The 19,750-nt window shown below is 33.9% G+C and overlaps 1 protein-coding gene across 3 annotated transcripts; it reads right to left on the reverse strand.

Moving 5' to 3' along the window:
• Positions 1 to 1,473: 1,473 nt before the first annotated feature.
• LOC140750036 (pyruvate kinase) lies at positions 1,474 to 18,229 on the reverse strand. Of its 3 annotated transcripts, none has more exons than XM_073083337.1 (11): positions 18,082 to 18,229; positions 12,252 to 12,384; positions 11,031 to 11,254; positions 10,097 to 10,319; positions 9,290 to 9,396; positions 7,043 to 7,189; positions 5,317 to 5,418; positions 4,288 to 4,533; positions 3,427 to 3,649; positions 2,663 to 2,819; positions 1,474 to 1,736 (listed from the first exon to the last, which is right to left on the reverse strand). In XM_073083337.1, the coding sequence occupies exons 1-11, from the start codon at positions 18,121 to 18,123 to the stop codon at positions 1,724 to 1,726; spliced, it is 1,617 nt and encodes a 538-aa protein (XP_072939438.1). In that variant the 5' UTR covers positions 18,124 to 18,229; the 3' UTR covers positions 1,474 to 1,723. The 3 variants fall into 3 exon arrangements, with proteins under 3 accessions (XP_072939438.1, XP_072939440.1, XP_072939439.1); XM_073083339.1 differs by lacking the exon at positions 18,082 to 18,229 and adding an exon at positions 17,604 to 17,758; XM_073083338.1 differs by lacking the exon at positions 18,082 to 18,229 and adding an exon at positions 15,572 to 15,926.
• Between the last annotated feature and the right edge of the window lie 1,521 nt (positions 18,230 to 19,750).

Genomic DNA, 19,750 nt, shown 5'->3' on the forward strand with positions numbered 1-19,750 from the left:
TACTTCGCCGCCTTGAAATTGAATGAAACCGCAAATGGCTTATTATAGTAAGTTCTTTTTTTGAATTCTTGACAAATAAAAACATTTTTAGACAAAATTGACAAATAAATAACTAATACTGCGTAATTTACATAATAAATAAATAAGTACCATTTCAAATATTTTAGGGACATTTTAGCACGGAGACGTGGCAAAATTTTTTTACGCAACTATTTCAATTCTCAAAACTGGGTACATTTTCTTATTAGGCGTGAGTAATCTTTACTAATCTATGACTTTTGCTTAATAAAAATTATAAACGTTAAATATATGTATTTTAGGAGGTGCCGAAGGTGATAGAACCCTCTGTGGTTCCACTCCAGCGGTACCACCACCACACCAATTTCTGTCACATAACAGCAGTGCTAGCGTTGCTATGTTCTGGTTTGAAGGATGTGATAAGGGAGACAAGTTTCTAGTTACGTCCATAAAGCACGTGGACTATGCTGCATAAGAAACACATAAGATCTCAATTATTCAAAGGAAAAATATTGCTAATCCATTGGTCAGGAGCTATGTTAAATAATTCAGTTTCGCGAAGAAAACATTTAACGGAACGTGCTTTACGCAATACACCTACCGATAAAAATTGTATTATCTTTTCTGAACATAATAATGTCAGAGCAGTAAATATGTAATGTAGATCCTGACCAAAAATATTAGCAATGCGTTGAAAATAACATTTTTAAACCATAGATTAGTAAAGATACTTCGCCGCCTTGAAATTGAATGAAGCCGCAAATGGCTTATTATAGTAAGTTCTTTTTTTGAATTCTTGACAAATAAAAACATTTTTAGAGAAACTTTACGAATAAATAACTAATACGGCATAATTTACATAATAAATAAATAATTTATAATAATAATTTCAAATATTTTAGGGACATTTTGGCACGGAGACGTGGCAAAATTTTTTTACGCAACTATTTCAATTCTCAAAACTGGGTACATTTTTTTGTTAGGAGTGAGTAATCTTTACTAATCTATGTTTTAAACATAAAACTTTCATCGGCGTTTAGCAAAAATAACGAGTATTTTTTATAAAACCGATAGATAAAAAAATGACGACATAAAATTGGCTAGTAAATATTGCAAGGATTGCACATTTTTTAGCACATGATGACATGTAACAATGCACGGTACGCTATGTTAAATTTTATTTTATAATAACTTTTTATTTTGTATAGTTTCTAGTACAGTATATGCACCCTTTTTATTAAATACATCAAAAGTATAACTTTATTAGTGCGTTTAAAGTACACATACGCTTTAGGCTTACTTTAATACCTTGGATTTTCGGTCGATTTTATGCGAGGCATTAACGATTGTAGATTAAATATACCTATGCATGCTTTTAATTTTGATAATAATTCTTCAGACTTTGACTTTAACTAGAATTATTAATAATTAAATTACGTAGCAATAAAACTACAATTCATTACTTTCAAACTTTATTCAGAATCACATACAACATGCAATACTCTTGGTATTATAAATAATCGCAATAAATATAATTATCCTAGTACTAAGGTACAATTTCGAGAATCATTTACAGCATAATCAGATGCCTTCCTTTATAAATATTACCGATTACTTTAACAAGCACTAGATCTTATATATAATCATATCACTGCTCTTTCTAATACTTAACGAAAATATCTCTTCTCCAACACGCTGCATCTTCTTATTCCACTTGACTGAAAACAGAAATAAATAATCTGTAGTAACATAAAAAAATATTTTTTATAAATATGTTTACCACAAAACTATCATAAATTCATTAGTTCATTCTCTAACACTTCCAAGAGTGGATTTAGTTTTTATTGTCGGTGAACATAGTAAACGATAGCGACTTTATGAGCTTAGCCGTCTATTGAGTTACATAACAACCTTACAGTGTAAAGAACATAAGTTATACTTGAGGCGAATGAAATATAGGGAGGCGCTCATTTATTACGTAAGGTGATTTTTCTGACCAATCTTCCCTTGATGAGAAGTAAGACTTATTTGGATTCCGACCCGGAAAATGTCACGCGGTTTTAGTATATTTTTAGTTTTCCCATAATCTTTAACTAGGGACAAAGCATGATATTTGAGAGATTAAGCTTCTACCCTCTTGCTGTCTCTGAACATTATGTTGTATGGCCTCTTGTTATTAAAGTAGGGATACAATATGTATATATTTTCTAAACACGCACGCCTTATTTGTGCGTACGTGCGCATATGCATGCGTGTGCGTGCTTGCGTATGTATGTACAGAATGAATATTTGTAACTCGATTATCCGATTCCCAGATATGGGGATTCGCCAATATCCGAACTTCCAACCGCGATCAAGTAACTTTGTAATGGCCCTACCATATTAACTACTTTTAGCACAGACGATTCGTGTTTTCTTCTCGTTTTTTACGTCGATTTCCGTAACTACAACTGAGTGTAGGGAGTACGTTTCATCGCTACAATTAACATCCGAAAAGAGGCAAATCGTTGATCGACAACGCAAAGAAATATAAGTTCAAAAATTAGGTTTTTTTCGTGCAACGATTATTTCGTTTAATCGAGTCTACTGTATGTAGTGTGCATGTAGGGGGGGTGTACATGTATTTAACACATTGTATACTAACATGATGCGCATGGTGTTGGTGAAGCCGGAGCCCTGCCGCCAGCCGGTGACGACCACGACGTTGTCGCCGGCGTTGATGAAGCCGCGCGCGCGACCGAACTTCAGCCCGTACTGCACGCGGTTGTCCACGTCCTTCAGCCAGTCGCTCGCTACGTCCTCTGGAACGAGCAAACAGAAAAATAAACTTTGTGTACGTATTTATTACTCAAGTAGTTTTTGTTCTTCTTTACTCACATTACATGTGAATTAAGTTGTTTTTGCATGAAAAGTTCTTCAGTTTAGCAGCAGCAGTTACAGTTATTAAAGTACCTGAGCGACTTTGATACATCAGTTGATCGGCAATATTGTTGGCTATCTGATATATAGAAAAAGGCGATGCTCTGCTATAATCATCTACCGTGTAAACAAATCATCCACGCGCCAATTTATTTAATGATTTAACAGTTTAAAAATATAACTAATATTTTGTCAAATTACAATTTGTCAATCCTGAGGTTCTGCGGACTAGATGTTTGCTGCATATACATGGTGAATTTTTCAAATAGGCCTTCAGGGCCAGGGCTAAAACGAATTACGAGGCCGATCTTGATAAACTCTAAAATTGCATCATCCGTTAATATCCGATAAAGTAATGTTATGTGACAAAATCTTGCTAAGCGACCACTGGTGGTGATCCCCACGATGGCCGACGCCATGCACTTAGTGGACGCCTCTACAGACGCGATGCTACTATTGAAGTTTACTATCCATTACATAAAAACAAACCTTTGTACACGATGGGCAGCACACCGCGGTACAGATGCGCCTGCCTCGCGGTCTGCGGCTGGCGCGTGACCGCGATGATGGGGCAGCGCGGCCGGTACTTGCTCAGCAGGTGCGCGGAGCGGCCGCTGGTGGTGATCACCACGATCGCCGACGCCATGCACTTGGTGGACGCCTCTACGGACGCGATGGCCAACGAGTGCGCGGGTTCGATCGAGGCTTTCACCTGTAAATATTGAAAACATTGGCATATTGTACAGTTAATGTATTGTTTTGTTTTGATTTTATGAACTGACCATGGCTGCCGATGGAAATCTTAATTCAACACAGATAGAATTGGGCTACTCTACTCAAGGTAGCTTACAGATCTATTCTATCTCTAAACGAGCCCGTACAAGCAGAATCTTAAAAATTAACGAATGGCCAACGGAAGTCGGTTTCGGTAAGTTTCGATTAAAAGAGGTTTCGGTAGAAATTTTGGTTTCAATACAACGTAATCATGATTGATAATCATTTTAATAATCTGCACCGGCATTCTCGACGAAGAAAAGTATCATTTTACGAATGAATTGGGTCAAGTCGTAACGATCCTAATTTAACAACTTTATAGTCTCGACCACCAATCAGTGGTTATTGGCGTATTAAATCAAATTTCCAATGTTGCGATTGTGTGTTCACCTCACTCTTTTTTTTTGCTTTATTGATATACTTGCACTTGTACTTGTACTTGATAGTACTGATGTATTCTAATTTCAAAAATGTAGTAAGTGACGCATTTATACGATATATTATAAAGTCATTACGATCAACTTCAGATACATGTATCAGAAAAGCAGTTAAAACTTACAATATAAAATCAAATACCTGAGAAGAAAGATCGATAAACAGCTGCTTGTGCCAGATGGCAGCCTCGGCCTCCTTGCAGATGTTGGCCATAGTGAGCACACACTCCAGGGGGTAGTCTCCCTTGGCGGTCTCACCAGACAGCATGACGCAGTCCGCGCCGTCGAGGATCGCGTTGGCTACGTCCGAGGTCTCCGCGCGGGTGGGGCGGGGCTTCTTCACCATGGATTCTAACATCTGGGTAGCGCAGATCACCGGCTTGCCAACCTGGGAATTAAGTTATCTAAGTATAAAAAAGCTCATAAGATTACAACGCGATACCTGGGGGTTACTGTCATCTCTTAAAACAATATTATTTTAATCATACATTGAAATTTCGTACCCTGACTTCGTTAGAGTAAGATTGTTTTTATAACATTACAATCAGCAGTTTCGTATTATGTCGGTCGAAAATATTCATCCTTTTTTTGCAAGATGAATATTATCCTTTTTGGTGTGAATGAGATGACACTGGTTTCGACGTCTCGTTTCCTCTTGGATAAGGAATAAACAAATTAATCATCCTTTTACATCACTCGGTAAGAATAAAACAAAACTATTTTAAGCAGGTTGTGGTACGAAAGTAAATAATGTTGATGCAATATTGAAATAAAACTTCCCTGAATTATGGTGGTTTTGTAAAAGATGGTACCACTATCTTGAGTATCACTCCCTGAACTAAAGGTTATTGAGCAAATCACATATCTCTTTACAAAATGGTGGCACATAAAGTATTTGTAACCTTTCACTGTCATTAAGAAGGAGTATATGAGATCGTTTGTTAATAAAAACTACTTGAAAATAAATAATTAAAAAAGATTTCTATACATCAATACCAAAAAATCTTAAATTAATATTGAACAAATTTAAACAGAACTTTCCACAGGGTAAATAGAAGTATCACTTCTACAGGTAAAAGACAGAATTATACAACTACTTCTAATAGCCGAGTTTCCAGCCTAAAAATTGGAAGTCTAGCAGAGAAGGTCCTATGATCAAACAACTTGTTACCTTGTTGCAACGCGCGATCATTGTCTTCTGCGCGAGGAACACCTTCTCTGGCGGGATCTCGATACCGAGGTCACCACGCGCGACCATGATGCCGTCGGAAGCCTGTGGATAAAATAAATATAAGTCTTAAATAAATATAAATAAATAAAATCTTTCATTCTCCTAACAGATATGGCTGGGCATAAGCTATGTATGCCCTATATCTTCTGAATCAAGGGTTTCTCATTGTGCTTTCAGGTCATTGTTGCACCAAGTTGGTGATTCCATACTAAGAGTTATGTCAGTGAGTTTTATTTGTGTACCCATTATGATCGATTTGGATCACATAGCAAATTACCATGCGTAGGAATGGAATGGAATCCATGGAAAACTTAAATGATTCTTATATTTCTAGATTCGGCTTCTAATGAACATCCAAATATTGTTAAGTTGAAGGTGTCAATATTAGTGCCCATTATGCCTGAAAATTGTCCTGTAATTCTTAATTTCATTAAATTACAGTCGATCTAGATTTATAAACTGGATCTATCTAGCACATCTCAATGAAAATCACATCCGCGCTGAATCAAATTAGCCTGCAATTTCAGTGTAGGCGCATGACCCAGCAGATTGCCGGCATCCGCGCTAACAATTACTTAATAAGCCGAACAGCAATAGTTCTTGAATGAACTGGAGATGTCTGGAAATGTCAAGTTATGATTGCAATCGAGCAAATGGGTGTCATGTGGTTCATATTAACAGTTACAGCACTGTATTGATATTACTTTTTTATTTTTAAATTTAGAGTTTTCTATAAAATTCAATAAAAAAGGTAAAAAATGCCAATTCTGCGCGATCATCAGGATTATAACAAAGCTGTTCATATAATTGTGTGAATCAACAGACAATTTGAAGATTGAAGGTAGTATTAATAAATTTCTAGAAATTATGAATATCTAAAGAATTTAATCATTACATCAACTAAAATAAATTTTATTTTCAGTCAAAATCAAATTTTAAAATCGCACCACAGTAATTTAGAACCACTACAATTTGTTTGACCTGTAAGTGCAATAAGCCCAAATTGCTTTTGAAGTCGGCCTTTGCAAAAACTAGTATTCGCTGGAAATGTCACGCGACATGTAATGCTATATGTATTGATTTGAACTCTGCCATGCAGTTTGACCTCTGCAGTTGTGAGCAGTCACGAGTACAATTTACTGAAGCTAACTATCAGTAACGATCGTAAAAAATATGCATCTAAGCTGACATTTATTGCAATGCATAACATAGACTAATGATGATGGAATCCAAATCCAAAAGCGATAAAACCATTGGAATCGATTTGATGAGTTTGACGTCTATTTGCTACTAGATCAATGACATAACATCTTCGTACATCTCTGTTTGGCATTGCTGGGTACTCTTTAAGTTAATGAGGTCTAGGCCATAGCACATTGCGCTGGTCAAGTGCGAATCTACTAAGGCTTCATGCACCTTTGAGAACTTTTTTAAAGAACTCTCAAACGTGTAGGTCTCTTCACGATGGTTTCCTTCGCCGTTATAGCAAGTGATAATGAATCTCTAATACGCACATAACTTAGAAGAATCATAGGTGCATTTCTGAGATCTGAACCTCGATCCCCTCGATAGAAACGCCGAGATTTAACAAATAGGCTATCACCACCTTACTGAGACGGGTAAATCATATCATATAGAGCCAAACTGTACCCTGGTATATACTTACAGCAATGATCTCGTCAAGGTTGACCATGCCCTGGTGGTTCTCGATCTTGGAGATGATCTTGATGTTCTTGCCCTTCTCGCCGAGGATCCCGCGGATCTCGGTCAACGCAGCGCCATTACGGATGAAAGACGCGAAGATCATGTCCACCTGATGGATAGTAATGGGATTTATATGAAAATATAAACATGTAAATTATTAAGATTTATGTTATATTGTTCTGAAATGTGCTTATGATAGGATTTTTAGATCTTAATCGACATATGGAAAGCTAAGTAATATCGAGTACGGTGGCAGTTGGATAGGTGACCTCTGGTGGATAAATTCATACCCGTTAAGGTCTCTGTTGCTACCATTGGATAGCAGTCATTAAATAAAGATTTATTACTATTTCTCAGATTGTCAGCATTGGGAATATTAAACACTAGCTGACCCGGCAAACTGTGTACCGCCTCAAAATCTATTTATCAAATATATTTCAAATAAAATATAGCCTATGTTACTCGTGGATAATGTAGCATTCGAATGGTGAAAGAATTTTTAAAATCGGTCCAGTAGTTTTTTAAGCCTATTCATTACAATCAAACAAACAAACAAAGTTTTCCTCTTTATAATATTAGTATAGAAAAATGCGTATAACTGCTGCTTAAAACCCCAGCTAATATATGAATATTTATAAAAAATGTCATGAAATTCCTCTTTTAAATGATTTTGGAGGTATTTAAAAATTTCTTAGTCAATAATTTTCACAATTCACATAGATAATTGCGTAATCTTATCAATCTATGTCCTTATTTCTTATAATCTGTGATAGTACTGACTACTTTGAATCCATAGTTTTTTCTGAAGATTTTATACTGATACATACATAAACGTCATAAAAAATATAAGGTAAGGGGAAATCTTATTTTTTTTTAAAACTCTTGGATACCAATATTATACCAATCAATAATATGCACATAATAAATACACCCAGTTGGTATTCGCAAAGGAATGATATTAAAAAGGTGATTCTAGTCGATCTTTTAATATTTGTATTGAAGAAGCCAGAGTTACACAACTTCGTATAAATGTATAAATAGTTGTGGCATTTTCCACAACGGTCAATGTTAAGGAAACTAATTGACATTCGTAATCAAGTCGTCAACGTAACACCGTTATCAGTGCTATAGTGGAGCTATCAATAAAGATATAATCGTTATCATTATATATTACAAGTCACGTGACACTTGTCTACAAATTCAATTGTAGATTTATGGGGGATATTTAATTGGCATGGTGACAGTATTAAAAAATCAAATAATAAATGATTTAAGAAAACACAATATATTGAAAGGATTCTCAAAAATGACTCAGTATTAAAAAAAAACTTTAAGATTTATTATATTTTCAATTAAATAAAAGTATAAAATACTGCAGTCGGCCATCTTCTCTGAAACAGTAACGAGGCGCGAATGACTTCATTTTTGGGTATGTCACTGAATTGCTTGAAATTTTGTATGGATGTTCTAACGTGACGTCACCAACGGTCGCCATGACACTCGCGAGCGTTTTTTTTTTATATCACTCGTATTCTACATCACTAGAGATAAATATTAGGTCAGTCACCTATATTTCGGCTATCAGTACGTAAGCCATAGATACCTACGAAGAAATGTAGGTATAATATTGATAACATTATTTTTATTTACTCATAGCAAGACCACGCCGTGCTCGTATGAGCGTGTAATACACGTGATTTTATCGGTATGATATTACACTGTAATTCCGATAATGTTTATAGTTAACAAGTTGCCGCGCTCCACCCAAATGCACTGGGTGCATGCATGGGTATTCAATTTTTATTACAATTGCTTAAGTTTTTTATAAGATTATCTAAGATAGCACGACATACGAGAATTTATAGTAGGATTTGTGTTTTAATGTCGTGCAAATAAGAAATTGAGAATGAACGAGCCATAAATATTTTCTAATTAATTTGTCTACAATTCTGCGTATAAATATTACTAAGTCTTTGTGCCGTTGGCGCATTAAAAATTACATGTCAGATAAACCAAGGAGTGCGGTCGGCCATGGATACTTTCAGCGTACTTAGACCAAAATAACTTTGTAACTAATAGTAAACCTTTTTTTAACATAAAAAATCCTTAAAACATTAGTTTCCTAACTAGTAATGAATCTGTCCAATTAATTATTGAGTAATAAGCTTCAAATAACACAGAAAATAAATAGTAAATAATTTATACTTACACCTTGTTCAACACCGAATAACAAGTCGGACTTGTCCTTTTCGGACACAGCGGGTAAATCCACGGGCAGACCTGGCAAGTTCACGCCCTTCCTTGATCCGAGCATACCTAGGAAAAAAACCCATTTTAAATTATAATCATAGTATAAGAAATAATAGTGGTATGGACCACCTATAGTGACGGTTTATCGAGCTACATAGGCAGTCATAATTATCTCTTTAATGACTAATATTTTGATGACTCGTATGGCACAATTTGTTAAGATTATACGTTTTTCATTGACTGCCATTTAACAGAAACCACCAAGGTTTTGTGTAAATTTCAATCTAATTCAATATATTGGAGTTATTTTAGTAATTCAGTTTCAATACAATCAACAATAAAACCCTGCAGACTGAACTTCAGTCATTGTCATACATATACCATTTCGCTTAAATAATGTTTCGACGAACTCTTTCGTCATACTTCCTGTCAAAATACCACATATACATTGTCATATATCTATACATATAAATAAAATTGGAGTGTCTGTTTTGAATATTGAAATGACCGCTTTTTACTACATGCATATGAATATACAAACGGTACATATACCAAAAAAATATTTTTTTACAATTTTTGTCTGTCTGTCTGTTTGTTCTGGCTAATATCTGAAATGGCTGGACCGATTTCGACGGGACTTTAATCGGCAGGTAGCTGATGTAATAAGGAGTAACTTAGGCTACTTATATTTTAGAACTAACTGTGCCCGTTTCTTTTTAACGCGGGTGCAACCGCGGGACACAGCTAGTCTTAATATAACACTCACCTCCATTCTCGATAGTGCAGACCAGGGTATCAGCGGTAGCCGACTGGCAGATGACGGAGATAAGGCCGTCATCAATGAAGATCCTGTTGCCGGGCTTCACTACGTTAGTGATGTTCTTGTAGTCCACGAAGATCGCAGCAGCCGTCCCACGCTCCTGGTACGCCGCGTCTGTTGTCAGCTTGATGGTCTCGCCTTTCTTCAGCTCTACTTCCGCTGAGCCACCCTGAACGGAACAAAAAATTGTTTAGGTTCAAATACAAAAACACTAAGTTGTATTGTAACACTCCGGGTTTACCTGTAGGTAAACCCGGTGTGTTAGTTTAATCTTCTGACGCTTGTGACAGACGAAGTTGAAAAAAAATAGAATTATCAAAACAAACTGACATAAATGACGCATGTTGTAGTCTGACATAATGTAAGTTTAGGATTCAATCCTCGTTCTTAATGATGAACTTAGATTTCTGTTCTGGGTCTGGGTGTAAGTGTATGTCCATGACACCCACGGCATAGAGAAATCCTTAGTGTGAAGCTACGAGTATTAAAAGATTTATATAATTTACCAGTTCCGCCACCACATTACTTTGGCGCAACCTCACCAGTCTCCACGCAAAAAAAAAACAACGCCTTCTACACTCACAGCCCCACACTAGGATTCCCTGTATCGTGGGTGCTATAGACACACACAGAGACAAATATACAAACGCCCAGACCCAGAAGCAGAAATCTAAATTCATCATTTAGAAATCTGTCTGGCCGGGGATCAAACCCGGGACCCTCTGCGCGTCAGACCGGCATGGTGACCGCTCCGCCACGTGGGTCGTCAACACACCAAAGATCCACCAAACCATCCAAGATCCATCAAAGATTACACTACTTCAATATTTAATTCAAGTTGTGAGAACATCCTACATAAAAGATTTAATTAGGTACTTACACCCTCCAACAACCCAGTCCTGATCTCCGGACCCTTGGTATCCAGAGCGATCGCGAGCGAGAAGGGAATACCCAGCTTAGCGCTGTAGTTCTTCTCGGCCTGGCGGCAGTTGCTGATAGTCTCCGCGTGGTACTCGTGGGAGCCGTGCGAGAAATTCATACGGGCGACATTCATGCCGGTCTCCATCATCTTCTCCAACATGGCCACATCACGAGAGGCAGGCCCTAAGATAAAATGCGTAATGTAGGAATATTACACACACGTTTATAACTTTATAAGGTTTACCGTATTAGAAAACAATCAAATAAGCCATTGCTTCGCATTTTCTTTGGTCATTTTGCCGCCCCCCCTAGAATTAGTCAGGGTACGAGTAATAGCGATATTTATTTCCAAATATCTTGGTACATATTACCTCCCCACTCGTGACAAATTATAGCTTACGACCCGCATTTAAATGGTGCCAACATTTCTAAATCAGGGGAACCAGGGGTCCACATGTGGAGGGCGGCAAAATTCAATTTCAAATTGGAACTGGAAATTGGAACATCTTTAATAAAAGGAAAGTTCTCCTTAAAGTATGGCAATGTTTCGGTCTATTTAAGATATCGGTTCGATTTATTATAGTCTATCGCAGCTGGTCACATCAGACATCGTGTAATGTTTTGGGCCAGCTCACACGATACATAATTTGTTATCTTGACAAATGTCTGGCAATTTATTACGATAGCAATAAGTGCAATTGATAATATAACAAAGTAAGAGATAAATACTTTTTATCGGATTCGCGTAATTTCCGTTCAGCTGAAATACTTTCATAGGTTTCATCATATTTTTCACATGAAAGTAGCAAACAAGCACGTAGTCCACGCGATGCTAAGCATGTACTGCTACCCATGGACATCAACTCCAAAGATTAGAGTCCTAAGATTCCTGAAGTCTCGTTAATATATTTTCCTTACCAGACCCTTTAAAGTGGAACACAGCAGCGCTTAACACTGCTGTTATTAGACAGAAATAGGGGTGGCAGCGGTGCCTCCGAAGTCAAACCACAAAGGTTTCTACCATCCTCACTTTCACCTCCTTAATGATCTTAACCTACTTTATAACTCTTGTTCCTAGACTTAAAAATACCTAGAACTACTCTTAGCAAGCTTTGAAATTTGTGTCGGTCTACTGCCGCAGGGCTACAAATAAACTACCCTATATGCAAAATCAACTTACCAATAGTACAGATGATTCCCGACAGGCGCACATAGGAGGCCTTGGAGTCGATGTCGAGGCTGCACATGTGCTGCAGGTGGGAGCCCACGTCCGCCGCCGCCAGCTGCATCCTCGGCTTGTCCGCTGACCCCGCCTAAAATATATGTTAACTGTGAGATGTAGTTGTAAAGAATTCCTCCTGGTTTGATTATATACATTACATATATGTTACCCTGCTACCTAAACATACATATGTTTAGGTAGCAGGGCCCCTGCAATGTTAAATATTAAGGATGGTTGTAAAGTACTGTTCCTGGTTTTATTGCAGAGCCCCTGTCACACCTGATTCAAATAAAAAAAAAAGTATGGCACACAAATAGTTATATAAAATTGAGAATTCAGTCATACAGTATACCTAATATTTATTAGATCTTTGTGGGCATTTTAATACATTTTCTTCTTTTATTGTATTTTCGGACTTAGGGACTAATTATATAGAACATTGTCATTATCTAGATCTCCTATTGAATTAATTGCTGATTACAATATTATAATTACCATACATAATAATTATAATATTAAATATTAAACAACATATTATCACTAAGTACTATTTCAGGTTTTCCTATGCAACTCAGTAGTTGCAGTAGATAAGTGGGTAGAATAGATTGTTCATGCACATTTTATATTTACTTATCTTTTAACAACACCATGCTGAACATAAACATGCTTCTTTATTAGCTCATTGAGTACATTGCAGGTATTAAAAAATACAAAATAGGGTTTAATTTTTCTACCCATGATTTTACACATACTTTACAATCCTCCCTTGTAACCATAGTAAAATAAGACTTTTACTATGCTTGTAAAAAAATTACAATGTAATACACAAAAAATATATTACACAAAGAGATGCATATAAATAAAAAAAATAATTTTCCACTCATAAGCTACATTACAACATAATATTGTATCTGTAATGTATTACAGATAGGTACATTGTAGATTTTATCATGTAAAAAATTTAAATGTGACTGAAGATTGTATGTGATAAAAGAGGTAATTCATTTGAGTAGTCCATAACTTTTTCATTGTGTAAACGTATGACTTATTCATGCATTGAAAACTATAACAGGCTCTAATGGACTTGGCATTGAGCTGCAATCTGCATTGTATATTCAGTATCAGAACAAGATATATGTAGATACCTGAGTAAATATTTACTGAAAGAAATTGTGAAGTATTTAGTATGAAAATAATTTAACATTGTAGCTTGTGTCTCTACTGAAAATCAAATACTTTGGCTGCAAATGTTCTCAAGGTTTCCTATGTAATAAAAAACTTAATTTACTATTAAACCTGGTCATAGAAATAAGTAAAAAACTCTTTAAATACAGACGTTAAAAACTTTAAATACAGAATCCACACTGGATATTTTTTTATAATTTAACACATATAATAGGGACAATTATAAAATAACACAGTATTACAGAATAAGTCCCAAATGTAGTTGGTACGCCTGGTGACAAGAGGTCCACACTTTATATTACATCTATACTTCTATACGAATATTACAAAGAGGAAAACTTTGTTTATTTGTTTGATTGTAATGAATAGGCTCAAAAACGACTGGACCGATTTAAAAAATTCTTTCACCATTCGAAAATTACATTATCCACGAGTAATATAGGCTATATTTTATATGAAATATATTTGATAAATAGATTTGAGGCGATACAAAATTTGCCGGGTCAGCTAGTAAATTATATAGGTAACATTAGATTCACAGGTCACCATTTGCCCCTGAAAACTAAATTGGAATGCATCATGTGTGACACCTTTATACCCTTCAAACCAATTAAATCTAACGCAGTGGAAATACATTTTACCATCTTTTATTGACATTTTAAAAAACTAAATTTAGTTCATATTAACCTACTCCTTAAATGAAAAAAACACAAGATACATAATGAATTGTTTCCCCTTATCATGTTCAAGTGCAAAATGAAATAGTATCTTAATCTCTTCCACAAACATGCATTCAGTTCACATTTCAAGTGCACTGTTTATTAGCAGCTCACATGAGGAAGACAAGTGTGCTATAAATAAATCCACATGTTTACACAATAATACATACTGCATATAACAGGTAATAATGTTGAAAATTTAATGAGTTCATATTAGAATCACGTCTTGAAAATGAAAAAAAATGAAAATATTTTATTTGTATCAATACAGTTACATAAGTAATCCATTGTTGGGGCCTCCTTTTAAGTATATTTATACCTGTGACAGGAAGCCCCGCTCTTCCATAGCATAATACAAATATGATTATCTAAAATTACAAGTTTTCTTCACTTACTAACTAAGTGTGTGCGTGTGTGTGTGTGTGTGTGTGTGTGTGTGTGAGTGGGGTGTGTGTGTGTATGTGTGTGTATGTGTGTGTATGTGTGTGTGTGTGTGTGTCTTAAGTTAGATACTGGCATAAATTTTCAATTTAAAAATTATAAGGTTTAAATAATATAACTTAAATACATAAATATGTAATACATTAGATAATATATTCAATTGGATAATTATATACATCAGTATTATAATTGTGTTATTTTTAAATAATATAAACAATAATTGAAGTTTTTAGAATCAGCGCATTTTAATACACAAAAAAAATATTGGATTTGATTCATTTAAAAAATAATAACATGACACATTGTTTTTTTTTTTAAATTACCATATTGTGGACGAAACACATTTTAGAACACCAGGGGAATTGAATAGTAATGAGCTAGAAATACTTATTTTAAAATTCTAATTGGAGAATATATTGTGTAAGGTATATCATTTAAATTTGAACGAATGGATGAGACATTAGTAAAAGAAGTGTATTTGATGAAATTGCTGTAAGTATTTAGATTATTTCTTAACAGTTTGCCGCAGAAACCTTTAAGGCTTCATCAGCCAGTACTTTTCTTTTAATAAATTGAATGAGCAACTAGACTGGAGCTGGATTGAAAATTCACTTTGTTCAGGAAAATTAAAACCAGATTATTTGGATATGTTTAAAAAAAATCAGAACTCCACATGGATAGTGTTAAAATTATGTTATGTCATTAGTTAAGTAAGAAAACTGATGCATATAATTTTTACAGGTAATCGACATACGTATTTATGTTGGTAATCATGTTATAGTTACGGAAAATTGTATAAAAAGGTGCGATGCAGGTATTACAGATGATTCGGGCCGGAAAAACGACGTCATGGTAACGAATTAAGCCCGGCCCAAACACACAGGAATTCACGGGTGTGCATTCACGGTACAGTAATAATAGACATCGAAATACCTCAGTTTTGCCATCGTAAGCCGTCGGCCAGCCCATTTTCACACTATTACGAGATAATCTCTTTGGAAATGTACGAAGTGGTTCTACTGTCGGCGTTTTTGATCTTGAACTGCCCTTCGGGCTAAACTTCTCGCGGTTGCAACTGAATCCGCACTTGCGTACTGAACACCGAATCGCGGGCCGCGGCGCGCGCAACCACGTCGCGACGCGGGGTGAGTGTACGAGACCACCTAGACTTATTATTACTATTTATTACCCCACTGTAACAGCTGTTACTTTACAGAGACAGAACACAACACCACAACCCTCACAAAAGCTCTTCGTATATCCGCAATACGTAACTAACCGAAGCCGAAGGGTTCCATTCTACACCGCGACATTATCGAAGGTTTCTAAATTTAATCTTTTGAAGACTTGCCAATATTTTCCGTTTGCCAAAATGTATATACATAAACACTTATATAGGGATCTAATAGAATGCAACTGTAAGTAATAGACGTTGCTAAAAGGAAATAATATGTTTCAGATTTTCATTATTTAGGTTTTCGCGCAAATTTTTAATGTCATTGTACTCAATGTAGTTGTTATTTATGGAATTAAATGTCAAAAATGACATTTTTTTGACTTCCGGAAACCCCCGAAGTTTCTTACATTTTAGTTAAGCCAGAAATTTGCAACATTTGGATATTTACTTGTAAGAGGTGAGTAAAATTTAATATTTATTACTATACCAACTACTTATTGTACGTATTTATTTATTCAAAGCAAAACCCACGTTTCCATATATTACGTTTCCACTTATTGTACGTATTTATTTATTCAAAGCAAAACCCACGTTTCCATAGTAATTTAAAACTGTACTTATAATTTAAAGCTTAAAATGTACTTATAATACAGGATAACATAACATAACATAGGATTTTCTACCGTTATTAGTAAAATGCCACTTTTGTAAATCTTTTTTATTTCGTTACAAATTTAAGTTACGTGACTGTCCTGTTCTTCATCATAGTAGCCTTTTTATATTTTAAATTGTAACATACGTAATTGCGAATGTTTACCTACCACTTAATAAGACGAATAGCCTACATGCTAGACGCTTCTAACTGTAAAATAACTATGATATAATCTTATAATAGTTAATTAGGCACATACCTTTAGCATAATTGACGTAATCAATGGATTCCTGATTTAATTCTTATGCGAAACCAAGCAAATTATATTTAAAAATAGATAATATTGATTATTAAATAAAAAATAAAACGTCTCGTTAATTTTAAAAAGCTCTACAAATACAACTTCCTCACGCGCACAGTTTTATTGATTTGAATAATTTATACAATAAATCACTACCATTCTGCATTATCTTATCATAGCGAATAACAAAAGATAAATCATTCATTGCATACAAATACTACATACTTATTTGTATTCCTGATTGCTTATGTAAAACGATTAATTTCGTATAATGGATAAATATTTTGGTAATTTATATACGTTTTCTTTCAATAAAAACTTTCATACATTTCGTTTTAAATAAAGAGACTCTTCCGTGCAATACATTTTAAAGATTATCCTGTATGTAGATAGTATTAATAGGTACGTATAGGTTATATTTATTATGAATGAAATGGTAAGTTGTTAGCAGTTCGTGTTTTTCATAATTTTATTAAGTTATTATGATAAATTCATTATAATATTTAAAATGTTGAATAACATTAAATTACCTTCATATTGTTACATTTTTTAATCTAGTCACGTCGGATCTTAAAATAATGTATGTTAATATAACGAAGGTACAATCATCTAAACGAAAATTTATTAAAAAGAAGCAGATTAAGAAGCATGATTTAGTTTTATCATTTTGTTAAATCCAGAAACATTACATTTTATTCCTAATAATATGTCAAAATTAATCGGCATGAATGTTTGACCCTAGCAAAATCAACTTTGTCTTATTGAGTTAAAAAATAATTAATAAGCGTTTGTACAAGTTAGTAATTATCCTTTTTATATGTATTAATTTACTTACACACGCCATTATCAATGAGAAGATTATTGAAAACTAAAACAAAAGTTTTGGAAATAGTTTAGTAAGTACTTTGTAGTTTGACAGCAAGTTTTAAACAGGATAGTAAAGGTCACTGCAATGTCACAGTTAGGAAGTTATTTTTTTGCAATAGCCACATTGGCAACAACTTGTTTATGATAAGAGTTTGTAATGAAAGTTATTTATTGTTCCCATGAAATTAGATTAAGTAAATAAAATAGGCATTTGAATTATATAAAGTAAATTAAAATTGTTATAATAAATAAAAAGTAAGGCTGATTTAGTAAAATGTTATCGACGTATGATTTAATACAATAATGACCCATAATTTTTAAATCACCTGTTAAATCTTAAAAGTAATAATTTAATATCACAACTAAGTTTAAATATTATCAAAAATAATATTTATATGATTGGAAATAATTAATAATTTGTAACAAGATGTAAAAAATAATCATACTTTTGCGCTCCACTTGCTGTTCCGGATGTCAATTGCTTTCATCTTGTATCTTGCAGATCACAATTCGTACAAAAAATATTTTTATTCAAATTATTAACTCGTTCGAACGCGGCAAAAGGTCTTTTAGAACTGGAATTAGACCCGATCTACAAGCTTTTATCCAAGATGATAAAACATTAATTCCCACCATCTTCATTGGCTGTCGATAAAATAAACTTAACCCTTTGCGGCCTTTTAGGCGGTTTATTTAACTTTATCGAAGCAGACCTTTATATACTTCCCAATGTTATCGCTATGTACGATAACTATTGAATGTATAGGAAAACTAGGATAGATTTATATACAACCACAATTCTAATACCTATAATATACCTATGTGACGAACCGATATTATTTTGTGTATAACTTTATTCTTAGCTACACTCGTGTTACTATTAAACCTGTATATATTAGTTATAAACGGGTAATTAAAAAAATAATAAATATATATCGTGTTTTTAGAATAATATTAACAATCAGCTTCTGTTAAAAGCTTTATGAAAAAACCTGATTCAGTTAATCGTAAGATGTGTTGTTGCTACTGAACAATAGTGGTCAGAGTAGGTCATCATCTAAGAGTTAATATATTTTACAAGTTAAGAAAATTACAGAAAATTCTGTGCTGTGATGCTGTATGGGACTATGGAATATGTTGGTATGAATATGAAGGGAAAATAAATCAACAATAACCTTACTGATATTATTTTATTTTCCAAACCAAATTTACATTGAAAATCAATAACATTGTTGAATATTAAAATAAAGTCATAAAACTACTGACAAGAACTTTACCTTTTTTAAAGGTTTTGGAATGGCATCCGCAATAAATTTATACATCAAAAGCAATTACATACTTGGAAATTATTTTACAACAAAATTATCAATCTTTACACAAAATTCGCATAACATACGTGGCCATATTATTTTATACTTGAAATACATAAAATAATAATATGTACGGCATTAATCACTGTCTACGAAATATGTAAATAAATCTTTATAGGAAATAGTAATGGAATTATTCAATATAATTTATTTGTAATTACAGATTATTAAAAATGAATGTAATTAATTTGGTCTGGTGCAGGGGCAGCAAAAGATAAACCCCATAAGGACGTACTTGCGTATTCCACGGCACAAGCTTATCAATAAATAATTAATTGCGTAAATTAATCTTACGAAATATATGACTACCACAAGTTTTGAACGCAAAATCTGATGTCACCAAAGGCGCTCATGACTTTCGTTTCTACATTGAACATACGTATTTAAAGTACATACACATTTTGTAGAGCAATTCATAATGCCTAAATTATTCAATAAAGAAAAAAATACAAATTAATCATAAATTATATTAAAAATAGTGTTGAAAGTACCTAATATTTTAGAATCGTATAAGTTTCGGAACACATTTTCTATTTTCGTTACATTAATAATGTAAAATGTCATATCTGTTACTTCAACTAAGAATAATGCGGTATTGAAATGAAAAAATACAATAAATAATTATTTGAATCAGTTTATCATCTTCAATTTGTTTTATTGTGTATTTTATCACATATTGCTATGTATATCATGCAATAAGTTAGATCTTATACTTTACTCAATGGTAAATATACAAATCGGTACT

The sequence above is a fragment of the Epargyreus clarus genome, unplaced genomic scaffold (assembly GCF_041222505.1).
Source record: "Epargyreus clarus isolate Ecla_fem2 unplaced genomic scaffold, WU_Ecla_fem_2.2 ptg000019l, whole genome shotgun sequence".
Taxonomy (NCBI): Eukaryota; Metazoa; Arthropoda; class Insecta; order Lepidoptera; family Hesperiidae; genus Epargyreus; species Epargyreus clarus.

Coding starts and splice junctions, on each gene's coding strand:
- LOC140750036 (XM_073083337.1), bottom strand. CDS start 18,123: ATGAAAGCAATTGACATCCGGAACAGCAAGTGGAGCGCAAAA. Junction 12,385..18,081: donor ACAGCAAGTGGAGCGCAAAA/GTATGATTATTT, acceptor CATATATTTTAG/GCGGGGTCAGCGGACAAGCC. Junction 2,820..3,426: donor GCTGCCCATCGTGTACAAAG/GTTTGTTTTTAT, acceptor TGCTCGTTCCAG/AGGACGTAGCGAGCGACTGG.